The sequence below is a fragment of the Chenopodium quinoa genome, unplaced genomic scaffold (genome assembly GCF_001683475.1).
Source record: "Chenopodium quinoa cultivar QQ74 unplaced genomic scaffold, ASM168347v1, whole genome shotgun sequence".
Lineage (NCBI taxonomy): Eukaryota > Viridiplantae > Streptophyta > Magnoliopsida > Caryophyllales > Amaranthaceae > Chenopodium > Chenopodium quinoa.
In genome coordinates, this window is record NW_018744626.1 from 333238 (window position 1) to 352421 (window position 19184).

General features: G+C 36.9%; 1 protein-coding gene across 1 annotated transcript; it reads left to right on the forward strand.

Annotated features, from left to right (window-relative positions):
- The first annotated feature begins 3062 nt into the window (after nt 1–3062).
- On the forward strand, nt 3063–4241 carry LOC110700832. The gene has a single exon (XM_021878417.1). It carries the CDS (start codon nt 3063–3065, stop codon nt 4239–4241), a length of 1179 nt encoding a protein of 392 aa, XP_021734109.1.
- Nucleotides 4242–19184: the final 14943 nt, after the last annotated feature.

Here is a 19184-nt window from a genome sequence, read left to right on the forward strand (position 1 = left end):
TCTCGGAAATTTTTATTTCTGGCCCAAAAAAAAGTCAAAAATTGTCAAAATTGAAGGATAATTATCCACGTTTTTTGAGGAATTATGGAGGTTTCGGAACCCAGTATCGAAAAGTCTTTAGATGTTAGGGGATACATCTTGGGGAGATGTAATGACGTTTGGAACCATTTATAACCATTATATGTTGCCATAAATGTCCGTGGTGTAGCTTGATTTTATTTAATTAGTGCAAGTTGTATTCGGGTAAATTGACAGTTTAAAGGCATATTGGGTGGTTTTATCCACCCAAATGGGCTCCCAGAGTGTATTAGGGACCATGGTAAACATCTCTGCAATTTTTATTTCCGGGTGAAAAAAGGTCAAAAAATTCCAAAATTGAAGGCTATTATCCACGCTTTTTGAGAAATTATGGAAGTTACGGGGCCCGGTGACGAAAAGTGTTGAGATCCTAAGGGATACATCTCAGGGTCATATAATGACGTTTGGAACCATATGTGACCATTACATGTTGTCATAAATGTCCGTGGTGTAGCTTGATTTTATTTAATTAGTGTAAGTTGTAATTGGGTAAATTGACTATTTAAAGGCATATTGAATGGTTGTATCCACCCAAATGGGCTCTCGGAGGGTTTAAGAGACCATGGTAAACATCTCGGCAATTTTTATTTCCGGGCGAAAAAAGGTCAAAAAATTCCAAAATTGAAGGCTATTATCCATGCTTTTTGAGAAATTTTGGAAGTTACGGGAGCCGGTGGAGAAAAGTGTTGAGATCCCAGAGGATACATCTTAGGGTCATAAAATGACGTTTGGAACCATATATGACCATTATATTTTTTCATAAATGTCCGTGGTGTAGCTTGATTTTATTTAATAAGTGCAATTTGTAATCGGGTAAATTGACTGTTTAAAGGCATATTGGATGGTGTTATCCACCCAAATGGGCTCCCGGAGGGTATTAAGGAACATGGTAAACATCTCGTCAATTTTTATTTTCGAGCGAAAAAAGGTCAAACACTACTAGAAATAGGCTAAATAACGACGGAATTGTTGCGACGAACCCCTTTTTCCATCGCAAAGTTCACATTTTACGACAGAGTTTGTTTAGTCGCACTTTAGCGACGGAATAGTTGAGTTACGAGGCTGTATCCGTCGTAAAGTTTGTGATGGAAATAAATTCCGTCGTAAACATATTTTTCCGACGGAATATTCCGTCGGAAAAATATGTTTACGACGGAATTTATTTCCGTCGCAAAAGTTGGATTTTTTTTTTGAAAAATAACAATCTGGCTCGACTTGAAAAAAAAGGGGGAAAGAGCAACTGAAGCAGCAGAGAGAGAAAGAGAAGGAGAGAGAAAAAGGGAAGGAGAGAGAGAAAGAAGGAGGCTCTCCAGCGACCGTAATCGGCGACGGTGACACCGGCCGTCGACCCACACTCGCCGCCGAGAACGAAAGAGAGAAAGAAGGGTGAAAGAAAGAGAGAGGAGAAAGAGAAAGAGAAAGAGAAAGAGAAGGAGGAAGAGAGAGCCGTCGAGGAAGAAGAACGACGCTGGTGGTTTCCGGCGACGCCGCCACGTCTAGGTAACTTTAAATTAGTTTTTTTTTTTTAATTTTGCAAAAAAAAACCACCACCGGCTAACAATTAACCACCACAATGCAGCCTAGCTAGCGGCGCACTTCCGTCCCCTAACCGTGACTGAACCGACTGGTGGTGGTTGTTTCCGGCGACGCCACTTCCCCCTTTAAATTCAGTAAGTTGTTTTTGTTTCTTTTTCTTTTTTTTTTTTTTCCGGCACTACTAATAGTAATAATGATTTGATTTATTAACCACCACAATGCAGCCTCCCTTGACCACCACAACCGCAACCTCCGGCCTCCTCCCTTCCCTCGCCGTGGCTGAAGCAGTTGGTAAGTTGTCCTTTCCCCAATTTTTTATTTTTTTTAATAATAAACCCTTATTTATTTAATTTAATTATTTTTTTAAAATATTTTGTATGTAGGATTTGTACAATTGGTTTAATTGTCAAAAAGGAGTGCAGATCTAAAGGTTAGTCACATTACAAACCCAATATAACGTATATATGTTAGTTTGGTTTGGTTTTGTTTAACATAACTTAGTTTCGTTAAGTTTATTCTAATATAATGTGTGTTAGTTTAGTTTAGTTACTTTTTTTTTTGTAAGTATGTTAGTTTAGTTTAGTGTAGTTTACTTTTTTGTAAGTATGTTAGTTTAGTTTAGTTTATTTTAATATAATGTGGTTTAATTTAGTTTAGTTTTACTAAAGTATATTAGATTAGTTTAATATTATGAAACTTTAGGTCCGTTTTGTTTGTTTTGTTTAATATGATGTATGTTAGATTACTTTAGTTCATTATAATCTAGTTTAGTTTTGTTTAGTTTAATATAATGTTTCTTACTTAAGTTTAATTTTTTATAATGCATGTTACTATATTTAATATTATGATATGTTAGTTTAGTTTGGTTTTGTTTGGTTTGATTTGTTTATATTAATGTTAAGGTTTTATGATATGTTTGTTTATGTTAAGTTTAATTATGATGTATTTGTATAATTTTTTGTATGTTAGTTTAGTTTTAATATCTTTAAAAAAATCATTTGCATAATCATATGCCTAGATACCCGTTCAAGGCATACACATTAGGAGTATGTCTTGAATAGTCCCCAGTTGGGACTGTCCTTGTACGTTTATTCTCACTTAGGTGGTGAATGTATTCCTTTGTTTTAATTCTAAGGAAGATCCTTGCTTGTCATTTCTCTACAATGTTCTCTAGGTACATATATAGGTGTTTCTAATCGCCTATATTGTGTACTCGGGGAACCGTAGGGAGATGCTGCCGGATTTTCCATAGAATTGAAATTCTGGCATACATTCACTAGTGAGATTGAACGTACAAGGATGGGTTAGGTTGGAGTGATAAGGACCCTTGGAAATCATTTATCTTCTCATTTGCATTTCCATAACAGTTTGATCTATAATGAATATATATTGTGCTTTATGAATAATGTGATTATTGCATATGTGTTAGTTGTGTAGAACTTGTAATCATGAAACGAAAAGAACGTAGCTGGATGTACGAAAGGAAGGTTGGGAATTCTATTAATCCTGAGTTCTTGAAGGGGGTAGATGAATTCCTTAAATATGTGGAAGATCATCCCGAGAGTAGCAACCCGAATGAAGTTAGGTGTCTATGTTTTAAATGCAGAAACAAACGTCTCTGGGATCCAGATACGGTCAAACTTCATTTGTATCGTAACGGTTTTTTACCTAATTACTACGAGTGGATGTGTCATGGGGAAGGGTTTCCAGGAACTCGTAGAAGGGAGTCAAATGAATATCGTGAAATGGTTTTGGATGCCTTTGGTCAGTCTCAAGATCAAGGCCATTCCGAAGAGCCACCTGTTTCATTAGAGGAGGAGCCTAATGCACAAGCCAAGCCATTTTTTGATTTTTTAAGGGCTTCTGAACAACCGTTGTACGAAGGGAGTTCATTGTCTGTGTTAGAGATGGCTTCTAGAATCACTAGCCTAAAGTGTGAGTATAATCTGCCGCACAGATGTGTTGATGGATTTGCTTCTTTGGTTAATGAAGCGATTCCTAACAACAACCACATGGCCGAGACATTCTATGAGGTCAAGAAAATTGTTAAGGGGTTAGAGCTGCCCCATGAAAAGATTCATGCATGCCCGAAAGGATGTATGTTGTTTTGGAAAGATGATGCTCAATTATCTACATGTAGGGTGTGTGGCAGCGACCGATACAAGAAGACTTCTAAAGGTAGCTTAGTGCCTTTGAATGTTCTATTTTATTTCCCTAACACACCTAGGTTGCAAAGGCTTTTTGCAACTAAAAACTTTTCTGAGGAAATGACATGGCATGCTAAAAATCCTCGAGTTCAAGGCACAATGGCACACCCTAGCGATCGTGAAGCGTGGAAACACCTAGATAGTTGCTTTCCTGAGTTTGCCTCTGAACCTCGTAATGTTCGACTTGGCCTATGTACGGATGGATTTGCTCCACATGGTCAGTTTGGGGGACAGTATTCATGTTGGCCTGTCATTTTGACCCCTTATAACTTGCCTCCGTCAATGTGTATGAAAAGACAGTTCATGTTTCTTTCGTTACTCGTTCCTGGTCCTAAAAACCCTAAGGGCAACTTGGATGTTTACATGCAGCCGCTCATACACGAGTTGAAACAGTTGTGGGAAGTTGGGGCAAATACTTAAGATATTTCGAGAAAACAAAATTTCAATCTTCGAGCAGCCATCCTATGGACCGTTAGTGACTTCCCGGCTTATGGTATATTATCTGGTTGGACCACAGCCGGTAAGAAGGCTTGTCCATATTGCATGGAGAAAAGCAAAGCATTTTGGCTCGAAAATTATGGTAAGGTTTCTTGGTTTGACTGCCGTCGTCAATTCCTTCCGAAAAATCATCCTTTTCGAAATAGTAAAAATGCATTTTGTAAAAAAAAAGTCGAAAAAGGTTCACCACCTCACATCATGTCTAGAGAGGAACTTTGGGAATGTGTGAAAAACCTCCCAAAAGCAACAGATGGCCCCGAGGCACTGAAACGTGTCAAGAATGCAAAAAAAGGGTGGTTCAAGCAAAGCACTCTATGGGACCTTCCATATTGGAAACATCTTCTTGTTCGTCACAACTTAGATGTCATGCACGTTGAAAAATACTTTTTTGATCAGTTGATTCACACTATAATGGACGTGAAAAAGCAATCTTGTGACACCCCATCAGCTCGGAATGACATTGCTAAATACTGTAAACGGCCCCAGCTACATCTTCAAGAGGATGATATAGGAAAATAATTCATGCCAAAGGCTCCATTTGCTCTTGACAAGGCTCAGAGAAAGGTTTTGTGTGAGTGGGTCAAACAGCTGCGGTTTCCTGATGGTTACGCTTCCAATTTGAGCCGATGCGTTGATTTGCAATCAGGTAAGTTACATGGAATGAAAAGTCATGATTGTCACGTGTTCATGGAGAGGTTGTTGCCCACTGCTTTGAGAGAATTGCTCCCTACCCATATATGGAATGCAATTACAGAGATAAGCCAATTCTTTCGCGATTTATGTTGCTACACAATTACAGTTAGTGACATGGAGCGATTGGAAAAAAACATAGCTGAGATCCTATGCAAGCTTGAGAAGGTTTTCCCCCCATCTTTCTTCAACTCCATGGAGCATTTACCAATTCATTTTCCATATGAGGGCAAGTTATGTGGACCTGTTCAATATCGGTGGATGTATCCTTTCGAAAGGTAAATCAAAGGTCTTTTCTCAACTCTTACTTTCGTCTCTTTCATTGATTTCCGTTACTTATACTTCTACGGCTACATAAACATAATTACAGGTTCCTCAATCACCTGAAACGAAAAATTAGTAATAAGGCTCGTGTTGAAGGTTCCATATGCAACGCTTATCTCACTGAAGAGATATCAAACTTCTGCTCCAATTACTTTCAGCCCTCGGTTGACACAAAAACACGCGATCTAGGTCGAAATGTGAATGCTGATGTGGAATCCCCGGCTGACAACGATGAAATCCCAGAGCTGTTCACGGTGGATAAGGGTCGTGTGTCAAATTTGGGTAAAACTCGGTATTTAGATGACAAGGAACTCGAACGTGCTCATTTGTTCGTTTTAAGAAATACCGGCATTCTTGGTGAATACGAAAGATATATATGTTTACGATAAACTTTTGAAAATCCCTTAAATTTAATATAATTGCTGCAATGATTAACCATGTGTCATTAATCTATTAGGCAGTTTGAGGACTACATTCTTAGTACTCGAACTTATTTGCGTCGAGAAGATGTCATGGAGAAATGCGAAAGTGAATTCCCTGATTGGTTTCATCACAAGGTGATAATACTTTTCGAACATTGCATCTCGATTAATTTGTGATAATATAATATAATATATTTCATTTCAATTAGTGTGACGCTTGTATTCGTAACGGTTATAGGTGAGAGAACAAAAACCAAGTTCCGATGTGTTGAGAGCATTGTCTATGAGGCCTTTCAAGCGTGTTCGAACTTGGAACCAGATATTTGTCGGTGGCTTTAATTTCCACACACAGTCCTATGGCAAGCACAAATCTACAATGAATTACGGGGTGTGTGTCTCAAGTGAGGACGGTGGAGAGTACTTTGGCATTTTAAACGACATAATTGAACTTGTCTACACCGGTCCTGAAAAAGAGTACAAGACTATTTTGTTTAGTTGTAGTTGGATGGATTGTGGTAAAGGAATGAACATTCATGAACAATACAAACTTGTCGAAGTAAATCATACTAAGAAGTATCCCAAATATGATCCATTTGTCTTATCTTACCAAGTGTCTCAAGTGTATTATGAATCTTACCCTAGCCTTAAACATGATCGGGTTCAATGGTGGGCTGTATTTAGAAATCAAGAAAGGTCGGTGATTGATGCTCCGGTGGATTTAGAGTTTTTGCAAGGTCCTTCCCCACAAGTACATGCAACGCTTTGTCCACCAAATGACATTCCAGACTATGAACTTGATAGTGATGATGATGATGACGATGGCTTTATTATCTCAAGCGATGAAGAAGAAGAAGAAAGCATTGGCTCCAGTGACAGTGACGAAGAAGAGGACATCGATGTATTTTTAGATGACACTAGTGATAGTAATAATGATAGTGATAATGATAGTGGTAGTAGTGATAAGAGTAATGAATAGGAGAATATGTAGTTACTCCTTTTACTATTGTCTTCGAATGTTTAGTTTTTGATGACTACTCGGATTTGTAATATTGCATTACATTTTTGGTCTCCTTTTATTATTTTAATGTCTTATGGATCTAATTTATGAATTTACAATGTGCGATTATGGTACTAATAATTTTTTCAGGTGGTCATCATGGGAGGAGGAAATAAAGGAGTAACGTCCAAGAGGAGAAAGTCTAAGGGGAAATCTCCGGTTGTACGTGTTGACGAGGATGAGTCAATGGAGGAAGCGGAGGCATATGATTTGGGGGCCTCTCAAGAAATCGTCAGAAATGTACAAGGGCTACAGGAGCAACAGCAGCTTCAGGAGCAGGAGCTACAGGACCCGCATCCTAATGACTTGCTAGAGTTGGACCCTTCCACACTTTGGTGCATATGTATTTGTATAATGAAATATCCCTAAATTCGTATTTACTTTGATAAAGTGAATTTGTATTACTTTAACCATGTTTTGTTCACTTTTTGTTGATTATCTACTTACATGAACGTCTATCCTTTATTATAGGTTTGATGATAGGCCGGTGAAGAATGTGCTCTCCGACTCGCTAACCGGCTACTAGGGGTGTACACCGGTCCAAAACCGGACCGGACCTGGACCGGACCTGTTTGGACCGGGGACCCGAATTGGATAATTATGAGGACCGGGGACCGGACCTGAATTAACAGGTCCGGTTCCGGGCCAGACCTGAAAAATCAGGTCCGGTCCGGGTTTGGACCTGAATGGACCTGTTTTGTGTCTTTTTCGTTTTTTTTTTATTTTAATACAAAACCTGTTGGACCTGCATATGGACCTGTTTTGTGATTTTTAGACATGTTGCATAATTTAATAATTACATACAAACCAAAATTATCAATTACAAAACTACATAAAGTCTATAAAGTCTCGATTCTCAAACACCAAAAATACAAATGAGTCCACCGAAAATACAAATAAGTCCACGAAAACTCAGTTTCAATTTTTCAGAGTTTGGTTTTCTTCTTTTTTTTTTTTTTTTTTTTTTAATTACGATTTTCCCGGGTTTCAGGTCCGGACCTGAAAACCCCGGGTTTGGACCGGGTCCGGACCGGGACCGGGAACCTGGATTTTTAAGAACCGGGACCGGACCTGAATCAACAGGTCCGGGTCGGTTCAGGTCCGGTTTCAGGTCCGGGCCAATTTTTGTACACCCCTACCGGCTACTATGTTCAACCTTGGAGGAATTATGGAGAGGTTGATGAAGATTCGAGAGAGCACTTTTGGAACTTGTTCAACGTATGATAACTTTAACCTAACATAATACATGTTTTATAAATTATATTGATGGAGTTAAATTTTGTAATAAAGACATTTTCTTGATTTGCAGAAAAAATTCAAGTGGGCACCTGAGTTAAACAACCAAGTGAAGGACACTTTCGAAGAAAAGTTTGCAAATCGCCTACGTGACACGTTCTACAACATCACACACAGGCTGAATGGTCGCAAACCAAGATGGCTTAATAAGGATGTCCACGAAGGCATGATTAAAATTGTTGCCACTGATCCAAAATATCAGAAGCGGTCGGAACAAAACAAGAAGAACCGAAGAGGCGGATCCATGGAAAATGTCGTTGAACCGACCCACTTTCAAGGTTCAATGTCATCTGTACAACATGCTAAAAAGATGGTAAGGTTCCTACAATATGTCCAGTAACAATTATGTCATTTGTCTATTAATGATTTTGGTGGGCTAACATGTTTTCATTGATTTTCTGCATGTACATATAAAGGCTGCAAAAAACCAAGGCCAATTACCAAATGCCCATGATCTTTTCTTGAAGACACACTTCAAGGAAGTGCCTGGTAAAGGCCAAGTGGCTGCCAACAACAAAGCAAAAAGGATTGTGGTAAACACTTATTATATGAGTTGAAATATGGCAAATTAGCAAAGTAGAACTCAATATATGCTTATTTTGAATGATTTAGGATGAGTGAGGGTTGAAAATTGACTTATGTGCTTATTTCTCTTAATTTCTATCCTTAGGCACTTAAAAGCAATTGATATTGGAATGTTAGAAGAAAGAACGAGTCCATTTGCTTGAAAACTTAGAAAATAGGCATGGTTTTAGCCATATAGGCCAAATTTGGATGATTTTGGAGGAGTGAGGGTTGAAAATTGACATATGTGCTTATTTCTCTTAATTTCTATCCTTAGGCACTTAAAAGCAATTGATATTGGAATGTTAGAAGAAATAACGACTCCATTTGCTTGAAAACTTAGAAAATAGGCATGGTTTTAGCCATATAGGCCAAATTTGGATGATTTTGGATGAGTGAAGGTTGAAAATTGACATATGTGCTTATTTCTCTTAATTTCTATCCTTAGGCACCTAAAAGCAATTGATATTGGAATGTTAGACTAAAGAACGAGTCCATTTGCTTGAAAACTTCAAAAACAGGCATGGTTTTAGCCATATAGGCCAAATTTGGATGATTTTGGAGGAGTGAGGGTTGAAAATTGACATATGTGCTTATTTCTCTTAATTTCTATCCTTAGGCACTTAAAAGAAATTGATATTGGAATGTTAGAAGAAAGAAACCTTACATTTGCTTGAAAACTTAGAAAATAGGCATGGTTTTAGCCATATAGGCCAAATTTAGATGATTTTGGAGGAGTGAGGGTTGAAAATTGACATATGTGCTTATTTCTCTTAATTTCTATCCTTAGGCACTTAAAATAAATTGATATTGGAATGTTAGAAGAAAGAACGACTCCATTTGCTTGAAAACTTAGAAAATAGGCATGGTTTTAGCCATATAGGCCAAATTTGGATGATTTTGGATGAGTGAGGGTTGAAAATTGACATATGTGCTTAATTTTCTTAATTTCTATCCTTAGGCACCTAAAAGTATGCGATATGACTCCATATTGTAGGTTGTTTTTTTAACAATATTTTTTTTTATCTTCAATATTTTGTAGGACACCTATAAGAAGAAGCTCGAAGAAACAAGGAGTCAGGGGATTCAGAAGAGTCCCAATGAGTTGTACTGGGAGTCGGTGGGTGGGCGCAATAAGAAGGGGCGTGTGAAGGGACTTGGCCAAAGTGCAGAGCTCTACTATGGCAAACAGGGTCGAGGTTCCCGTTCTTCACAGCAATACACGCCGTCTGTCATTTTTCAAATGAAAGACCAGATGGAACACAGGGTGCAAACTCTCCAAACTCAAATGGAAGCCCGAATGGCTGAAATGGAGAGGAGATACAAGGAGAGTTTCGATGAGATGATGATTCGTCTCAACAACAACGACTCATGTTCCACCATTCAACCTCATCATCGAGACCCTAGGAACGACCCGGGTGGTGGTGGAGCAGGCCAGGGTTTCCAGGCGATTGCGTAGCTTAGCTTTAGTCTAGCATAGAATCACTCTAACCTAGCTTTTGTTTGGTATAGATACCAAAATGTGGACTATCTTTTGTACTAGGACATAATTATTATATATATATGTACATAACCCTAATTTCTTTGGTCAGTAATTAGTTTATTTAAAACAACAATTTTAGGACTCAATATTTAGTTTTTTTTTTGTCGATTTAAAATTACAAAAATTCAGGTTTGAAAATGCAGAAAATTACAAAAATTTGTTTTGGACTGGAAATACAATTTGCGACGGAATATTTCATCGTAATTTACATATTTGCGACGGAATTTTCCCTCGCAAAATACAATTTACGTCGGAAAATTCCCTCGCAAAATACAATTTACGACGGAATTTTCCATCGTACAAATATACATTGCGACGGAATTTTTCGTCGTAAATAATATTTTGCGACGGAAAATAAATTCCGTCGTAAATAATATTTTGCGACGGAAAATAAATTCCGTCGTAAATAATATTTTGCGACGGAAAATTCCGTCGCAAATTATATTTTGCGAGGGAAAATTCCGTCGCAAATTATATTTTGCGAGGGAAAATTCCATCGCAAATTGTATTTTGCGAGGGAACTTTTTCCGTCGGAAGTTTACGACGGAACTTCATTAAAGGCCAATTCCAAGTCCGACGATATAATTTCCGTCGTAAAGTTGGTTTACGACGGAATTTCCGTCGTAAAATGGCCATTTTCCTACAAAGGGTTTTCCGACAACCATTTACGACGGAATTCCGTCGTAAACAAACTTTACGACGGAATTTACCTAGTTTACGACGAACTTTTTCCGTCGCAATTTCGCTGTTTTCTTGTAGTGAAAAAATTCCAAAATTGAAGGCTATTATCCACGCTTTTGAGGAAATTTTGGAAGTTACGGGGCCCGGTGGCGAAAAGTGTTAAGATCCCAGGGGAAACATCTTAGGGTCATATAACGATGTTTGGAACCATATATGAACATTATATGTTGTCATAAATGTCCATGGTGTAGCTTGATTTTATTTAATTAGTGCAAGTTGTAATCGGGTAAATTGACTGTTTAAAGGCATATTGAATGGTTGTATCCAACCCATATGGGCTCTTGTAGGGTTTTAGAGACGATGGTAAACATCTCGGCAATTTTTATTTCCGGGCGGAAAAAAGTCAAAAAATTCCAAAATTGAAGCCTATTATCCATGCTTTTTGAGAAATTTTGTAAGTTACGGGGACCGTTGGCGAAAACTATAGAGATCCCAGGGGATACATCTTAGGATCATATAAAGACGTTTGGAATCATATTATTCATATATGACCATTATATGTTTTCATAAATGTTTGTGGTGTAGCTTGATTTTATTTAATTAGTGCAAGTTGTAACCGGGTAAATTGACTGTTTAAAGGCATATTGGATGGTTTTATCCACCCAAATGGGCTCCCGGAGGATATAATGGATCATTATAAACATCTCGATAATTTTTATATCCGGACGAAAAAAGGTCAAAAAATTCCAAAATTGAAGCCTATTATCCACGCTTTTTGAGAGCTTTTGGAAGTTACGGGGCCCCAATACAAGAAAATAACCTTTTCAAAGCGATTATTTTAACCTTTAGTATCGATTGTAATTGCAACAAAAAGCTTTCCCAACAAATGGTCATTCGATACAATATCCCCCATTGCGTTAGCCTTTAGTAGTGGTTTTCAGTATCGCTGGGGTTGGCCTCAATAATCGATACGAAAAATTGCATCCAATCGTGGTGATTATTGTAGCGATTACAATCGTTATAAATGATTCTCATTTTCTTCAAAAAAAAAAAAATCATGCGTATGATCTTTACAAGATTTGAACATGCAACCTCAAACTCTTATATTAAATGTTTCACCAATAAGCTGTGACATATTTTATGTATTCTTTGTCAAACAATATTTATATATCTAGTGTTGAAAAGGCTTTTCATATCGATTATTAGGATTTAGAAACGATTGTAAATGATACGATTTCTCAAAATTATAGAAATGTGTAAAAATAGTGTTGATATGTATTATTATGTTTTCCGTATCGATTTTATATAGGAAAACCATGGCGATTGTAAAAATGATACGACATCCTTAATTTTTTCACAAACATACTTGCATATTGTAACGAATGTACAATCGCTACGAAAAGAGATTTTTGTTGTATTGCCCGGTGGCGAAAAGTGTTGAGATCCCAGGGGATACATCGTCTTAGAGTCATGTAATGACGTTTGGAACCATATATGACCATTATATGTTGTCATAAATGTCCGTGGTGTAGATTGATATTATTTAATTAGTGCAAGTTGTAATCGGGTAAATTGACTGTTTAAAGGAATATTGAATGGTTGTATCCACCCAAATGGGCTCTCGAAGGGTTTTAGGGACCATGGTAAACATCTCGGCAATTTTTATTTCCGGGCGAAAAAAAGTCAAAAAATTCCAAAATTCAAGCCTATTATCCACGCTTTTAGAGAAATTTTAGAAGTTACGGGGTCAGGTGGCGAAAAGTGTTGAGATCCCAGGGAAAACATCTTAGGGTCATATAATGACGTTTGGAACCATATATGAACATTATATGTTTTAATAAATGTCCGTGGTGTAGCTTGATTTTTTAAATTAGTGCAAGTTGTAATCGGGTAAATTGACTATTTAAAGGCATATTAGATGGTGTTATCCACCCAAATAGGCTCCCGGAGGATATTAGGGACCAAGGTAAACATCTCGGCAATTTTTATTTCCAGGCGAAAAAAGGTAAAAAAAAATTCCAAAATTAAAGCCATATCCATGCTTTTTGAGAATTTTTGGAGATTACGGGGCCCTCTGGAGAAAAGTGTTATGATCCCAGGGGATACATCTTAGGGTCATACAATGACGTTCGGACCCATATATGACCATTATATGTTTTCATAAATGTCTGTGGTGTAGCTTGATTTTATTTAATTAGTGAAAGTTGTAATCAGGTAAATTGACTGTTTAAAGGCTTATTGGATGGTTTTATCCACCCAAATGGGCTCTCGGAGGGTTTTAGGGACCATGGTAAACATCTCGGCAATTTTTATTTCCGGGCAAGAAAAGGTCAAAAAATTCCAAAATTGAAGGCTATTATCCACGCTTTTAGAGAAATTTTGGAAGTTAAAGGGGCCGATGGCGAAAAGTGTTGAGATCACATGGGATATATCTTAGGGTCATATAATGACGTTTGGAACCATATATGACCATTTTATGTTTTCATAAATGTCCGTGGTGTAGCTTGATTTTATTTAATTAGTACAAGTTGTAATCGGGTAAATTTACTGTTTAAAGGCATATTGGATGGTTTTATCCACCCACATAGACTCCCGGAGGATATTAGGGATCATGGTAAACATCTCGGCAATTTTTATTTCCAGGCAGAAAAAGGTCAAAAAATTCCTAAATTGAAGCCTATTATCAATGCTTTTTGAGAAATTTTGGAAGTTACGGGGACCGTTGGCGAAAACTGTTGAGATTCCAGGGGATACTTCTTAGGATCATATAAAGACGTTTGGAATCATATATGACCATTATATGTTTTCATAAATGTCCATGGTGTAGCTTGATTTTATTTAATTAGTGCAAGTTGTAATTGGGTAAATTGACTGTTTAAAGGCATATTGGATGGTTTTATCCACCCAAATGGGCTCCCGGAGGATATTAGGGACCATGTTAAACATCTCGGCAATTTTGATTTTCGGGCAAAAAAAGGTCCAAAAATTCTTAAAATGAAGCCTATTATCCACGTTTTCTGAGAAATTTTGGAAGTTAATGGGCCCGGTGGCGAAATGTGTTGAGATCCCAGGGGATACATCTATCTTAGGGTCTTATAATGACGTTTAGAACCATATATGACCAATATATATTTTTCATAAATGTATGTGGTGTAGCTTGATTTTATTTAATTAGTGCAAGTTGTAATCGGGTAAATTGACTTTTTAAAGGCATATTGAATGGTTGTATCCACCCAAATGGGCTCTTTGAGGGTTTTAGAGACCATGGTAAATACCTCCGCAATTTTATTTCCAGGCCAAAAAAGGTCAAAAAATTTCAAAATTGAAAGCTATTATTCACGCTTTTAGAGAAATTTTGGAAGTTACGGAGGCCAGTGGCGAAAAGTGTTGAGATCACAGGGGATACATCTTAGGGTCATATAATGACGTTTGAAACCATGTATGACCATTATATGTTTTCATAAATGTCCGTGGTGTAGCTTGATTTTATTTAATTAGTGCTAGTTATAATCAGATAAATTGATTGTTTAAAGGCATATTGGATGGTGTTATCCACCCAAATGGGTTTCCAGAGTATATTAGGGACCATGGTAATCATCTCGACAATTTTTATTTCCGGGCGAAAAAAGGTCAAAAAAATTCCAAAATTAAAGCCTATTATCCTCGATTTTTGAGAAATTTTGGAAGTTACGGGGCCCTGCAGCGAAAAGTGTTGAGATCCTAGGGGATACATCTTAGGGTCATATAATGACGTTTGGAACCATATATGAACATTATATGTTGTCATTAATGTACGATGTGTAGCTTGATTTTATTTAATTGTCCGTGGTGTAGCTTGAATTTATTTAATTAGTGCAAGTTGTAATCAGGTAAATTGATTGTTTAAAGTAATATTGAATGGTTTTATCCACCCAAATGGGCTCTCGGAGGTTTTTAGGGATCATGGTAAACATCTCGGTAATTTTTATTTCTGGACGAAAAAAGGTCAAAAATTTCCAAAATTGAAGGCTGTTATCCACGCTTTTAGAGAAATTTTGGAAGTTACGGGGTCCGGTGGCGAAAAGTGTTGAGATCCCAGGAGAAATATCTTAGGGTAATATAATGGCGTTTGGAACCATATATGACCATTATATGTTTTCTTAAATGTCCGTGGTGTAGCTTGATTTTATTTAATTAGTGCAAGTAGTAATCGGGTAGATTGACTATTTAAAGGCATATTGGATGGTGTTATCCAACCAATTGGGCTCTCGGAGGATATTAGGGACAATGGTAAACATCTCGGCAATTTTTTTTTTTGGGCGAAAAAAGGTCAAAAAATTCCAAAATTGAAGCCTATTATCAATGCTTTTTGAGAAATTTTGGAAGTTACGGGGACCGTTGGCGAAAACTGTTGAGATTCCAGGGGATACTTCTTAGGATCATATAAAGACGTTTGGAATCATATATGACCATTATATGTTTTCATAAATGTCCATGGTGTAGCTTGATTTTATTTAATTAGTGCAAGTTGTAATTGGGTAAATTGACTGTTTAAAGGCATATTGGATGGTTTTATCCACCCAAATGGGCTCCCGGAGGATATTAGGGACCATGGTAAACATCTCGGCGATTTTTATTTCCGAGCGAAAAAAGGTCAAAAAATTCCAAAATTGAAGGCTATTATCCACGCTTTTGAGGAAATTTTGGAAGTTACGGGGCACGGTGGCGAAAAGTCTTGAGATTATAGGATGTACATTTTAGGGTCATATAATGACGTTTGGAAACATATATAACCATTACATTTTTTCATAAATGTCCGTGATGTAGCTTGATTTTATTTAATTAGTGCAAGTTGTAATCGGGTAAATTGACTGTTGAAAGACATATTGGATGGTGTTATCTACCCAAATGGGATCCCGGAGGGTAATAGGGACCATGGTAAACATCTCGGCAATTTTAATTTTCTGGGCGAAATAAGGTCTAAAATTTCAAAAACTGAAGCCTATTATCCACGTTTTTTGAGAAATTTTGGAAGTTACGGGGCCCGGTGGAGAAAAGTGTTGAAATCACAGGGGATACATCTTAGGGTCATATAATAACGTTTGGAACCATATATGACCATTATATGTTTTCATAAATGTCCGTGGTGAAGTTTGATTTTATTTAATTAGTGCAAATTGTAATCGGGTAAATTGACTGTTTAAAGGCAGATTGGTTGGTTTTATCCACCAAATGGGCTCCCGGAGGATATTAGGGACCATGGTAAACATCTCGGCAATTTTGATTTCTGGGCAAAAAAAGGTCAAAAAATTCTTAAAATGAAGCCTATTTATCCACGATTTCTGAGAAATTTTGGAAGTTAATGGGCCCGGTGGCGAAAAGTGTTGAGGTCCCAGGGGATACATCTTAGGGTCATATAATGACGTTTAGAACCATATATGACCAATATATTTTTTCATAAATGTCTGTGGTGTAGCTTGATTTTATTTAATTAGTGCAAGTTGTAATCGGGTAAATTGACTGTTTAAAGGCATATTGGATGGTTTTATCCACCCAAATGGGCTCCCAGAGGGAATTAGGGACCATGGTAAACATATCGGCAATTTTTATTTCCGGGTGAAAAATGGTAAAAATATTCCAAAATTGAAGCCTATTATCCACACTTTTTGAGAAATTTTGGAAGTTCCGGGGCTTGGTGGCGAAAAGTGTTTAGATCCTAGGGGATACATCTTAGGGTCATATAATGACATTTGGAACCATATATGACCATTATATGTTGTCATAAATGTCCGTGGTGTAGCTTGATTTTATTTAATTAGTGCTAGTTGTAATTGGGTAAATTGACTGTTTAAGGGCACATTGAATGGTTGTATCCATCCTAAAGGGCTCTTGGGTTTTAGGGACCATGGTAAACATCTCGACAATTTTTATTTTTGGGTGAAAATGGTCAAAAAAAATTCCAAAATTGAAAGCTGTTATCCACGCTTTTAGAGAAATTTTGGAAGTTGCGGGGCCTGGTGGCGAAAAGTGTTGAGATCCAAGGGGAAACATCTTAGGGTCATATAATGATGTTTGGAACCATATATGATCATTATATGTTTTCATAAATGTCCGTGGTGAAGTTTGATTTTATTTAATTAGTGCAAGTTGTAATCGGGTAAATTGACTGTTTAAAGGCATATTGGATGGTGTTATCCACCCAAATGGGATCCCGGAGGATATTAGGGACCATGGTAAACATCTCGGCAATTTTTATTTCCGGGCGAAAAAAGGTCAAAAAATTCCAAAATTGAAGCCTATTATCCACGCTTTTTGAGAAATTTTGGAAGTTACGAGGCCCGATGGTGAAAAGTTTTGAGATACTAGGCGATACATCTTAGGGTCATATAAAGACGTTTGGAACCATATATGACCATTATATTTTTTCATAAATGTCCGTGGTGTAGCTTGATTTTATTTAATTAGTGCAAGTTGTAATCGGGTAAATTGAATGTTTAAAGGAATATTGAATGGTTTAATCCACCCAAATGAGCTCCCGGAGGGTATTAGGGACCATGGTTAATATCTCGGCAATTTTTATTTCTGGGCAAAAAAAGGTCAAAAAATTCCAAAATTGAAGGCTATTATCCACGCTTTTTGAGGAATTTTGGAAGTTAAGGGGCCCGGTGGCGAAATGTGTTGAGATCCTAGGGGATACATCTCAGGGTCATATAATGACGTTTGGAACCATACATGACCATTATATGTTTTCATAAATGTCTGTGGTGTAGCTTGATTTTATTTAATTAGTGCAAGTTATAATCGGGTAAATTGACTGTTTAAAGGCATATTGGATGGTGTTATCTACCCAAATTGGCTCCCAGAGGATATTAGGGACCATGGTAAACATCTCGGCAATTTTTTTTTCCGGGCAAAAAAGGTCAAAAAATTCCAAAATTGAAGGCATCCACGTTTTTTGAGGAATTTTGGAAGTTGCGGGGCCTGGTGGCGAAAAGTGTTGAGATCCTAGGGGATACATCTCAGGGTCATATAATGACGTTTGGAACCATATATGACCATTATATGTTTTCATAAATGTCCGTGGTGTAGCTTGATTTTATTTAATTAGTGCAAGTTGTAATCGGACAAATTGACTGTTTAAAGGCATATTGGATAATTTCAAAGTGTAGCCATGTAAGTAACGAAAATAGTGCGAAAAAAAAAATAAAGTATGGATCAAATAGTGCAAAAAAAATAGTGCAAATTGAACCTTTGCTGGACACGAAGGTAAGTTGCTGTACCATCATGGCAACCATAACTATTAGTAACAATTAGGGAAAAAATATAGGAAAATTTGTCAGAAAAAACCTTTTAAATGCCTCATTTTGCAAGAAAAAACTTTTTAAAGAATTCTTTGTTAAAACAAACCAGCACGATCATTTTTTTTGTTAAATGAAACCCGAGCCTTCTTTTCCGGCGTTGACTAACACTTTCAGACGTTGACACACTTCTTTTCCTACTTGCAACCTACATTTACGTTTTTCCCCTCATTCTCACACCAATAAAAACAAATTTCCAGAAATTCAACAATCCAGGGCAACAATTTCACAATTCCAAACAAAATTTTCTGCAATGCAAACCAATTTGCATGTATTATTTAACCCATCACAACTCAAAATCATCAAACAACCAACAACAATTAGGTTAATTATGTTTGTTTTATGTCAATTTTTGGTGATAAAACCTAACAATTTATACACAAATTGAGCAAATGAAGAACATAGCTGGGTTTGTACTTCACTACGTAATTGGGGAAACATTGTTTTGCGTCCAAGCACTGTCTTTCTTCGTCAAATGAGTTCGTTTGCTTGTCTACAAAAAACCCCAATTTTTTTGGGCGAATTTCAAGTATAGAACTAATTACTTAACACTTACCTCAAGTTATTGTTAAAGTATTTATGGTGAGTTGAGAGAGAGATAGAAAAACCCAATTTGATGTGATAGTGTTGTAGAGCATTCATGGAGGAAAGGAGAGAGAGAATAGAGAGGAAATACATTGGAGGGAAAATAAAGGGAACAAGTAATAGGGGGAGTGCAATTATCAAAACAAGTGGCAGCAAGAAGTAAAAGAAGTGAGTCAACACCTGAAAGTGTTAGTCAATGCCGGATAAGAAGGCCCAAGTTTCATTCAACAAAAAAAAGTGATCGTGGTGGTTTTTTTAACAAAGAATGCTTTAAAAGGTTTTTTCTTGCAAAATGAGGCATTTAAAAGGTTTTTTCTGACAAATTTTCCAAAAATATATTAAATTAACTTAAAATTATAGGCTTTA

Coding starts and splice junctions, on each gene's coding strand:
- LOC110700832 (XM_021878417.1), top strand. CDS start 3,063: ATGAAACGAAAAGAACGTAGCTGGATGTACGAAAGGAAGGTTGGGAAT.